Source organism: Limulus polyphemus, unplaced genomic scaffold, assembly GCF_000517525.1.
Source record: "Limulus polyphemus unplaced genomic scaffold, Limulus_polyphemus-2.1.2 Scaffold776, whole genome shotgun sequence".
In the NCBI taxonomy this organism is placed as follows: Eukaryota; Metazoa; Arthropoda; class Merostomata; order Xiphosura; family Limulidae; genus Limulus; species Limulus polyphemus.
Genome location: NW_013666386.1, coordinates 274,937 through 287,230, shown reverse-complemented (window position 1 = coordinate 287,230; position 12,294 = coordinate 274,937). Strand labels below are relative to the sequence as shown.

Below are 12,294 nucleotides of genomic sequence, written 5' to 3'. Positions count from 1 at the left end.
TATATATATATTAAAACATTTGCATGTAGTATGAGTAATAATTCTTTAAAATATACTTAATTTTCAAAGATTAAAAGAAAATTTACTTGGAAATATTTATTTTTTTTATTTTGTACTAACAGAAACCTGTTAAACATTTGCAGTCAAACTAGTATCTTTATTGCAACAATACTTCTTTAAATACAGGATTTCTAGAATAATATAAAAGATTTCTAATTGGAGACACCAAAATCTGTAAATCCACTTAAAGTTAAGCCTTTATTAATTATGGTCTATATTTGTTAAAGAGATAATTTAACACTGTAACTTGTGTACGTTTTTTGCTTTAGTTTAGTTAGGGCTATACTTAACCATATTTAAAACTATCAATAGATAAACGAATAATTTTATTCTATGACTTAACATTAGACCTTTTTAAAAATTTTATAAGCTTTGAATATGTTATTGTACAAAATGTTTACTAAAGTATATTTACTTCCACCTTTTATTTACATCCATTGAAATGAGGTGCACACGCGTTTAGATAGCAAGGTCTATAAACATTCTCAGGACAGAAAAAAATTGAGTATCGTTATAATAGATATCTTATTTTATATACATATATACAGATAGTGGACAGAATCACCATGAGTCAGGAATGCCCCAAAGCCCCAGTTCTACATCTTTGCATGGACATAATACACAACCTTGTCTTACAACCACTGGCTCTACTCTCACAGAAAACACTGGAGCAAGTTCTGCAGACCTACAACACAAGGTAAACAGATAATACTGTACATTTTTAACAGGATAATATATGTAAGTGTGTAATACAAACTGAATAGTTTGAATTTCCTTCACTAATAACAGTGAATCCACCTTGCAGTCTTAAAACACATGGGAAATAAATTCATTTTTTTATTTTATGGTAAGACAAAAAATAATCTTAGAAGTTTTTTAATAAAAGATAAACGAGGTGAACACTTTTGTTTGCCCCCCAGTGGCTCAGCAGTAAATCTGCAGGGACACACCATTAAAAACTGGGTTTTGATACTTGTGGCGGGCATAACACAGATAGCTAGCTCATTGTGTAGCTTTGTGCTTAACAACAAACAAACAATTCTTTTGCTTGTAACATTGGAATTAGCTCTGTGAACTTCTTTGCTGATAACACACTGGAATGAGTTTGCAGATTTGAACACAAGTTAAGAAGAAAAATTTGAATGATATATTGTGACAAGAATGTGCTCATTATTGCTGATAATATTTCTAGAATATCGTTAAAAAGAAAATTATAATGCAAAGCAGTATACATTGTAAATGTGAGAAGTACTTTATTTTAAAAAAATATTTAATTTTTTCAGCTAAATCAAGCCTTCATGAAGAAGATCCCACCAGGTTCAGAAGCCTCCAACATCCTAGTTGGAGATCTTGAATTTCTAGACAGGGCTATTATGGCTTTTGTTCGGCTGAAGCAGGGTATTCACTTAGGTGATCTGACAGAGGTTCCTGTCCCTACTCGGTTCCTCTTCATCTTACTTGGTCCTAGTGGTAACCTTCCTCGTTACCATGAGATTGGTCGTGCCATGGCAACACTTTTATCAGATGAGGTATTTCTCCTTAAGGAGCAGAAATTATCTTAATTTGTAACACACTGGTTATTGAAATTTATTGTTCTTTTGAAGGATCAAATTAAGTTTGAAAACTTCATTTTATTTTGAACTTCATGCTTAAGTTACAAAAGCAAGTACTAGAATATATTTCACACAGTTTTATAGCTCGTACTTCATAAAATAATTTTTTTTACAATTGAGTAATTTTTTCCTATAATGTTTCTTACATTTCTTAAAAGTAACCACCATAGATACAACATATAATTTAATGTTTATTTATCCCTCAGTATTTCATGTTCTTTCATAAAAAGTTAAGCATTATGCAAATGACAGAAACTTTACTAATTGACTCATTCTTCTTCTATATTTCTTTTTTCTTCTTCTATTTGTTTCTAAATAGAAACATTATGAATTTATTTATTGAAAAAGTCAAAGTCAGAATTTTATTACAATGAAATTTGCATTTTTAGAGTTTACATTGGTATGAAATAACCCTCCACCACCTACAATATATCTATATATTTATAGCAGCACTGCAGATTCTGAGATAGAAGCTATAGTCTTACTATATTGATCTATTTATGATAAGTTTTTTTTTTAACTTTCATTTTTGGTGATGTAATTTTCTCATTTTTGTTGCTTGTGATGTGTTCAAGAATAGTTTCTTATTCCTCTCATTCTTAGATGTAATTTGAAAACTAGGATATGTCCAAACTTATAGCTTGTATAATATTTGAGAAAACCATGAAATAGATGAGTGATTCTACAATTTGAAATCTTCTCACTGAAAGTTGTTTCCATTTATTTTCTCAGGTTTTTCATGATGTTGCATACAAAGCAAGGAACCGACAAGATCTTTTAGCTGGGGTAGATGAGTTTCTAGATGCTGTTACAGTATTGCCTCCTGGTGCTTGGGATCCAAGTATTCGGATAGAACCACCATCCCATGTTCCATCCCAGGTTAGCTTAGAGTAACTTAAGCTAAATAAAACTTCACTTAGATCAATATTAATAAATCTTTTAATTAATTTTGTTCCATGATGCACATGCTCTAGATATATTTTAAGAGACAGAATTATTTGGTGCTTGGGTAATATTTCATGATTCTTCACAAACAAGATCTCATACTTTATATAAGCTCATAAAGAATTTTAAAACAGTACATTTTGTTTTGGTACAAATTGTCTGAAGTACATTAGTTGAAAATAAGAGATGAAATAGAAATTCAGAGCTGCAGTAGTGATGTTTCTTTTAAGATCTGAATTAATGCAAAATGTTTTGTACCTTGAATTATGGAAGTACCTGCTTTTGCATGAAAGTAAATATTCTAATGCTTTTTTTCATATTTAGGAAGGGAGGAAGAAGCATAAAGAACCAGATAAACAGCCACATATTGAGCCAGAAGAAGAAGAAGAAAAACTGCGAGAAGAAAGTGGATTAAAGAGAACAGGAAGGCAAGATCTATCAGTTTCTTATGTACAGTATATATATGTAAAGTTGAAATGCTAAAGAGGTGAAAATTGAATCCAAACATGATTTAATCTCCTTTATGTTAAGTAACCTGTAATAATGTGAGCTAAAAATCTTGGCAACTTGTCTTAACCTTAAACAGGTTTTTTGAAAAAGAAAAACCAAATAAATATAAGTTGGAATTTCATATAAAAAAAATCAAGAGAAATCAAGAATTCTTGCTATGAGAGTATTTATAGATAATCTTTATTTTTGAATTAGAATCTATTTATGTTAACTTTTTTCTCATATGACAAATACTAGCAGTAATGAAAAACTATTATGATACCATATAAGCATTGAGGGAGAATCTACAAATGCTAATTAAGTTAGACCTGATTAAAAACAAATCCAGCAGGAGTAAAGTATTCTTGTTGAAGAAGTATCAATAAGATTCTATAACTATAGGGAGATGACTATGAGAAAAACCCATATTTAATATGACTTTATCAGAACTGAAAAACTACTTATCCTAAAGTAACAAAATTTCACATTGAGGATCATAGGTTTTATTTGAGAATGCTTTGAAATGGTACAGAAATTGTCTCAGAAGGTGTTCAATATCCTTCATTATTAATCAGCATATGAAGCATATCCCTAGATGAAACTAATGCAAGTATCATCTATTCTAGACAGTGCTCATTGATCCTTGTAATATCCTTTACATGCATTGGCAGAGTGTTATTGAAAGAGAGAGAGAGAGAAAATAAAAGATATTCTACTTTTGGAGAAAAGTGATTTAGATAAACACTATAATATGGATTTGAAACACCATGTAAAATGTCCTTACTTTCCTGAATAAAATTTATGATTCTCAAAGTGCCTCTGGTAAGATTTTGTTCTCCTAAGACAGATAGTTTTTTATGGTATAATCAGAGGCATTGCTAAGTACTTAAAAGATTTGGGGCTTGGCCCACAGGCTTTTGGCGGTTTGGTATGATATTGATTATGGTTTTCTATTCTGATTTTTTTAAGACACCAACTGGGGATTCGGGGGACTGTCCAATAGAATTGGGACACAGAACCTGTGTGCCAGTGCCTAACAATGCCTCTTTAAATATAAGGTTTTCTTTATAATTATTTAATATTAAACAGAATGTTGAGTAAGTTATATTAAAACAATTCCGAATATGCAGTTCAGCAAGTCATGAGAAAAACCACAGCTGATATAGTGTCACAGTATATCAGAGATACATTGACAAAGGGTATGAAACAGCTCTTCCTGATGAGAAAAATTCATACAACTCAAATCATATAAAGATGTGTTCAGATTTGGGAATTTTTAAAATGGAGATATCCCTTGTACTTAATGAGAAAGAGATTCACAACAAATCATATACTAGCAATGGTAAGCAAAGTGTGATGTCTTGTAACAAGCGAATGTCTATGAATAAAATGTTCAGTGGAAAAAGGCATCCACATGCCAAGGCAACAGTATGCAACATAACCCAGAAAGATATCCATCTGGAAATGAGGCCAACAGGGTATGGGTTCACCAAGATAAGGCTTCATGTGATACTTCCAATTCAACTATTGCATACTTCAAGCAACTGGAGAATGAAATTGGTATTTATTTTATTCCATATGAAAACACACCAATCAAGTCACCAGATGCAGCACTTATGGAGTTATGTGCAAATGGGCTCTGAGAAATTATCGTTCTAATACATTAGATAGTTTATGGAAAGCAAGCTAGGACGAGGATGTACTTTGGACATGACAGCCTTATGTGTAGCCTTTTGCAGTGGAAAGTACTCTGCAGGGCTATTGTCAGGATGCACAGTTGCCAGATAGAGCATGACTGGACATGGCAACATAGATTGTAATGATGTGGTGAGGCTCCAAAATAGTTTTAATATAAATACTCAACTTTTGTGTGTATGTGTGTATATTTGTATCTGTGTGTGTGTGTTATGACAAAAATTCTTTATACTTATTTTTGTTTCACAGTTTTATCTTCTTTTAAATAATGCTTTTAACTTTCTTTTATATTGTAGGATTTTTGGTGGGTTGATGAATGACATTAGACGGAAAAAATCCTGGTACATCAGTGATTTCAAAGAAGCTCTGGCTCTTCAGACTGTAGCTTCAGTGTTCTTCTTATACTTTGCTTGTCTTGCTCCAATAATTACATTTGGAGGTTTGTTAGCAGATGCAACAGGCTCTCAACTGGTGAGACATGCAAACTATAGGATAGTTTAATTGTTTTGTGATATATTTAAAGTTTTGGTATAATTGAGTTATATTGTGAAATAGTTCTATGAGTGAGATGATTCAGTTATATTATGAAATATTACAAGTAGCCATGGAATAGTGTATGTTTTGAATTAATTTAAGTTCTGGATAATACACTATTTTATAACACAGTTAGTGAGATAATTCAATAATATTGTGAAATAATTAAAATTGTGGAATAATTCATTTCATTTGTGAGTAGTTCAAACTGTGGAATAACTTAGTGGTGTTGTAAAATAGCTCAAGCCATAAAATAATTCACTGATGTTGCATGTTGAATAGTTCAAGTACTGAAGATAAAATTATTCACTTAATTCATGGAATTGCATGTTCTAGTGATAGGATATTTCAGACTTGATGTGAACAGGTGAAGCTGTAGGATAATTCAGCTGTTTTGTGGAATGCTTAAACTTTGAGAAAGTTATGATGCACTAAAAGTAGTGATAGTTTTGTTATGGGAAGAAGCTGATTAAACTTGTGGGATAGCTTATTTGTAAAGTAGTTTAGTTTGCACTTATATCTCTTTATATAAATGTAGTATTTTCTAATTGAGTTAGTTACCCTATAGTTTACTATTTGAAAGTAAGCTTTAATTGTGTAACATTAATCTAAATTATTTATTAGTGAATGTGTTTAACTGTTTCTTACCATTTTGATTTAACTTTTTGTTTTCATTACTCGTGTATTTAGATTAATACAGTTAAAACTATAAGTTTAGTTAGACAATGAATAGATCAACATCTTGTAATCCTTGATTCAAAAATTTTTGGTGGTATCTTTTCTTTATTATAAATTCTACATTTTATTTCAGTTTGTTATAGTTTGAAATTGCCTACTAGATGAACATAAAAACAATTGTTAGATAGATATAAGTATTGTGAATTTGTAGTCTTTATTTTTGCAGTTTTTTACATCACAAACAATTTGATTAAGTATAAACACAAACAAATCACAAAAATCAGTTTTTTTTTTTTTTTTTCAGGCTGCCATTGAGAGTTTGCTCTCTGGGGCTATCAATGGAATCTTGTATGGATTCTTCAGTGGGCAACCATTAAATATTCTTGGAAGTACAGGACCAGTGTTGGTTGTTTGAAACAATTATATATTCGTTTTGTAGGTACGAATTAACTACTTTTATGTACGTATGAGTCTTTTATCTCAGATGAAAATAATGTGGATACATTCAGATTGTTAGGTTCAATTTACATTCTTATCAAGATTAAATAAATAAATAAAAATGATATTTATCTAAATGAAAAAAGTACTGATTCTGTAGTTTCATTGTGGTAGTTTAGAGTGGTAGTCAGAAGTGTTCCCTCTAAACTGCACAGCTGCACAACAACCAATCGAATGCCATGCACATCCTCAGTAATGGTGAGGAGTCTCAACATGTTGACAGCCATAATGACCCTGGCAGTCGATAGACCTAAATCTCAAATTACCAACTGGTAGCATTGCAAAGTGGCCTAATGATTCAATAGGGTTGATGGCCTAAAAATACCCCCTCCCCCTAAAAAAAACTGGTAGAGCACATCTGCAAATTGCCTTGATACTGGTGCACATGAAAAAATTCATTCTGCACTTGGATTGAAAAATTGGAGGGAACTTTGGTAGTCAGTACAAAGTAATTACTGTTTGCTAAATAGTACTTATGTATGTGGTCTACATGAAAAAACGTTTGATAAGCTAATTTGTGTATGAGAGAATCTCTTTAGTAACCCACCTATAAGATAGTTTGATAAATTTCTTTATGAGAAACAATCTCTTTAGTGTCCTAAAGATAAAATATTTGATAGGCTTTGTATGAAAGGTCATCTTCTTTAATGAGTCACACATAAAAAACGTTGTGATAATTTTGTGTCTGAGGGAATCCCTTTCGTGATTTTTTGCTAAAATGTTGGATATAAATTTGTGTATTAGAAATAACCAATTTAATATGAATAGTATTTTCAAATTGTTTGCCTGATACCCAATAATAATGTAATATTTAAACCAGAAGACCAATATTGCTACTATTTAGTTTTCATAAGCAGTGCAGGTGATTTCTTCAATAATTTCTGTTCAAAATAAAAAAGCAATGTCGAAGTAAAAGATTGGTAAAAATTTGTAATAGTCTTTCTTTCACCTGTTATCAATGAATAGGTACTATTAATAATGTTTGTTTCAATATTAGTAAATGTTATTATAATACCACACACAAAACATTACCTTCTATTTTTTTCTCCAAAGGGATAATGGTTTCGAGTACTTGCCTCTTCGTCTCTGGATTGGACTCTGGACATCGGCTATATTAATATTGCTAGTATCTTTGGATGCTAGTGCTCTGGTGTGCTACATTACTCGATTTACCGAGGAAAATTTTGCCACACTGATTTCTATGATTTTTATTTACAAAGCTATAGAAAAAGTACGTTTACCAACAGTTAGAGTTTTATTGTAAAACACCAGTTTATAGGTAACTTTGAAAGCTGAAAGTACAAATAAAATGCTTTAAATATTGTTCTGAATTTTGATAGAGATTTTTTCATATTTGAAAAAAATATTTTATAAGTTAGTTTATCATAGATTAGCATCTATAATTTGTTTTTATCTTAATTATTTCACAGTCTAACATTAGTTTGTATGGTTGGTGGTAGAAACCATTGTTATTCTGTGTTAGTTACCATCATGTTTCTAATATAAATATTATAATGTAAGTGAGTAAGCATTAGTTAGTAAACCTAAAAATTGTGTTTTATCTTTACCTCTCTATAGGTGTGGCATATCAATCACGACTATCCACTTCAAATTCATACAACGAGCCTTGTGAATCAGAGCTGTTACTGTGCTCCTAATGAGAACTCCAGTATTATTGTTCAACCTCTTGTAAACTGGTCAAGATTGTCAACTGATGAGTGTGACTACTATAATGGTACTTTGGAGGGAGATGGCTGCACACCACATAAATACGTTCCTGATGTGTTTTTATTCTCCATGATCTTGTTTTTGGGAACTTTCACCTTATCAATTATCCTGAAAGATTTTAAATTTACTTCTTTCTTCCCCTCAAACGTAAGATATTGTAGCATGTTTCTTGTAATTTTATCATTTATAACCAGGATAAGCTATTGTTGACAAGTTTTCTAATTTTCTTTTTGTGGGATCAAAGTAAGAGTTTGCTACCAAGAGTTCTAAAAATATGTGTGTGTTTGTTTTCAATGTAAGATAATCTTCCTGGTATAATCACATTTCTTGTATGTGTTACCATGTGAAAATATTATTGTGGTTCTAATTTGCTTTGCATGTTATCATGGAAAATTGTTGCTTTATTTATGAAACAATGGCCATTTTCTGACTTTTATTGAATGAATACAACTATCTAATGGTGCTGAAGAGAAAATTTCCCAAGACAAAAGTACGAGGAAGAATAATGAAATATTGCACTTTCAAGTCAGACAAATGGGTCCTTATCTAAATTAATGACTGTTCTAAATAACATATACAAGGGAGAGAACCTCCAACTTGTACAAGTGTCTGTTTCACCCTTTCAGATGGGCTTGCCTTGCCCCAAGGAGTGAATATAGACTCATGGTCAAACTGGTACAAGCTTTCATAAAATAGCTATTTCTGTGTTATAATAGCAAGATATTAATACCATAATATTTTAATTTTATTCCTATCTTTCAATAGAAATATGTATTTTGGTCTTAATTAACTATGCTGTTGTAAGATTGTTTTGGTAACATTCTCAGATGATACCACTTAACCATATGAAAACTGTAGCTGTTTTCTTTGCTGCAAACATGTTTTTTTATTTACAACCTATACAATAAGATATATATTTTTATGGAAATTAATGCTACTTCAGTATTTAAGTTACTATTGTGAACATTCAAGAATTCCTTTCCTTTTATAAGTTAAGTTTATTTTGTATGAATAAGAGCAAACTTTACTGTTGAAAATAAAATAATTGATTTACATTTTTTACTAAATTTTAACATGAAGACAAATATATATATATACATATATTATATTCATCCAGTTATAGTACACGCATCAGTGATTTTCCTGAAAATTTTCAGATCAGAGCTGTCATCAGTGATTTTGCTGTTGTTATTGCCATTTTGATTATGACAATTACTGACTTTTGTGTTGGTATAGAAACTCCCAAACTTGAGGTTCCTCATAAGTTTAAGGTAAGCTATCTGGTTGGAATTGTTTTTATTTTCATAATATGGTATTTGAAATTTCAAATTATTGTCTTCTGTGTTCTATATATTATTGTTTTGTTTTAAGAATACATTCTTCCCTATGTTTGATTATAGTGTTGTGCTTCAGTAAGTTAGTGTTCCAGGCATTAGATAATAGTATTAATTCAGTGTTCTACTTTGATGGTTTTGAAATATAATTTTTTACACATTTTACTGTAGTTTAGGGAATAGTCTTCCATGTATTAGGCTGTCGTTTTACTGTTATTGAGGAATGTACTTTTTCATACATCACTGTTTTTTTTAATATGTTATCAAGACATCATTTTTTTCATACATTAAAATGCAGTTTTTAATATTACCAAGATATAATTTTTTGTACATTACACTGCTGTTTTGATGTTATGAAGGAATAATTCTTCTAAGCATTATTTTGTAGTTTAACTTTTATCATGCAGACATAGTTTTTATTATGTGACACTTTAATTTTGCTGTTTGCAGAATGTAATTTTAAAATTTTAGTTGTAGTCATCACTCTCATTACATTCCACGTTTTTAGACTTTCATTTAATGGTTTGGGACTAGCTTTCTACATCCTACTGTAAATTAGTTCACTAAAGCAGCCTCACTAATGTGTATTTGAAAAAGAAAAACAGAACAGCTTAAGGGGCTCTATTAGGATCCAGACATTATGCCTCAACCTTCACATGGGCTGTATGGCTTAAGCCCAGAGGAGGAGGAATTAAAAAACTCATGAAGTTCTTATCAGATGTGATGGTGGTTATCAATTATTCAAGAGTTTCTTATCAGTTAGTCCAAAGTCTATTAATTATTGATTCAGATAATGTCACAACGTTAGGTTACATAACTAGGATCAAAGGTTAGGAATCTTATTTCTCCCATTACTTCGTGCCTCATAAGATAATTACATATATTAGGGTACATTATCTGAATCAACATTACTTAATTTTGTCAGGGATACTGCCCCGAATTAACTGTGGGGATGAAGTTATAAGTAGTTCATTAGGGCTAAATGCTAGGCTTAGGTTAGTATGTAAGGATGAGCAGATTGGCTGGTTGGACTTGTGGGATCAGTTTAGTGGGAGAAGGGAGCTTTTTGCAATGGATGGCTAACATTTAAATAGAGTTGGGGCTGGCTTTTTTTGCTAAGGTTGTTAACTCAGCTGTAAGAGAAGTTTTAAACTAGGACTAGACAGTGGTGAGGGCCAGGAAAAACTGAATGCAAAACGAATAAGAAGCAGAAAAAAGTTTAGCACAGGAAATGAGTATAGAAGTAGTTATAAGGATAGGCTTAATTGTTACTATTGTAATGCTAGAAGTATAAGAAATAAAATATATGACTTTAGAGCACTGGTAGGAATGGAGGATTTTGATAGAATGGGAATAACTGAAACATGGTTAAACATAGATGATTTTGATGACAGAAATTTTTTTTAAATACAGGGTTACAGGCTATTTAATAGGGATATAGTATTAAAGAAAGGAGGACGAGTGGGTTTATATGTAAAATGTGAGTTACATCCTGTTGAAGTTGAGGATATCAAAGATAATAGCAAAGGGATTGAATCCATTTGGGTTTCTATTAGTGGATATAAAGGGAAAAGGCTTTTAGTGGGAATTTGTTACAAACCACCAAATGATACTGATGAAATTAGTGAGAAACTTTATAATAAGATTAAAATTTCAGTTGTTAATGAAGTCATAATTATGGGTGATTTTAATTTCAGGCATATAGATTGGGAAATTCTGGAATCAAATCAGGAGGGAGAAAAGTTTTTGGAAACTGTTCAGGATAGCTTTCTTCACCAGTTAGTCAAGGAACCAACTAGAAACAATGCTATTTTAGACTTATTGTTAACTTCAAATACAGAAATGATTGAGAGGGTGGAAACTGGGGAACATCTGGGTGCAATTGATCATTGCTCTATTAGGTTCAATGTTTTTCTGCATATGGAGATAAGGAATAATGATATTTTAGTTACAAATTTCAAAAAAGCAAATTTTGAAGGATGCGACAAGAGTTATCTGTTGTGAATTGGGCAACTGAGTTACTTGGAGACACTGATCAGATGTGGAAAATTTCTAAAGATAAATTTTTAAATGTTCAATGTAAACATATTCCTAATAGAAAGAAAAGTAAAAAACCAGGTTGGCTCACAAAGAGTTTAAGAAATAAAATTAAAGAAAAGCATCATAAATTTAAGAAATTGAAATTGACTGGTACTTAGAAGATTATAGAAGATCAAGCAAGTTGGTGAAACAGGAAATTAGGATATCAAAAAAGATGTATGAGAATGAGTTGACTGAAAATGTAAAAATTAACAGTAAGGATTTCTTTAAATACATTAAGGGGAAATAAAATGTTAGGATAGGGATAGGAACCTTGAGGGATGATAAAGAAAGGCTAGTATCTGATGATTATGAGATGACTGAGTTATTAAATTTTTCTTCAGTTTTTACTTATGAAGATTTAAGCAGTATTCCACATCTTGATCAGTTGATAAATGGAAACAAGATGACTACATTAATTCTGAGCCGGTTTAAAGATGATAAGGCTCCTGGGCCAGATAATATTTCCCCAAGGGTTTTGAAGGAAGTTAAAGATTGGATATGTGAGCCACTTGCTACTATTTTTTGTCAGTCCTTGATTAGTGGGCAGGAACCAGAGGATTGCAAGTTAGCTAATGTACACAGCATGGTCACAAGTAAATAGACACCACCTTTTCAGAAAAAATGAAAATTTTCAGTCA

The 12,294-nt window shown here is 31.1% G+C and overlaps 1 protein-coding gene across 1 annotated transcript in view; it reads left to right on the top strand.

Moving 5' to 3' along the window:
• Positions 1–12,294, top strand: part of LOC106460470 (sodium bicarbonate cotransporter 3-like) — a 79,916-nt gene that overhangs the window by 40,625 nt on the left and 26,997 nt on the right. The window contains 10 exon segments of the mRNA XM_022387206.1: positions 609–757; positions 1,344–1,589; positions 2,406–2,552; positions 2,943–3,046; positions 5,099–5,273; positions 6,319–6,423; positions 6,425–6,453; positions 7,566–7,743; positions 8,091–8,387; positions 9,398–9,511. Coding sequence (XP_022242914.1) covers positions 609–757; positions 1,344–1,589; positions 2,406–2,552; positions 2,943–3,046; positions 5,099–5,273; positions 6,319–6,423; positions 6,425–6,453; positions 7,566–7,743; positions 8,091–8,387; positions 9,398–9,511 — 1,544 coding nt within the window.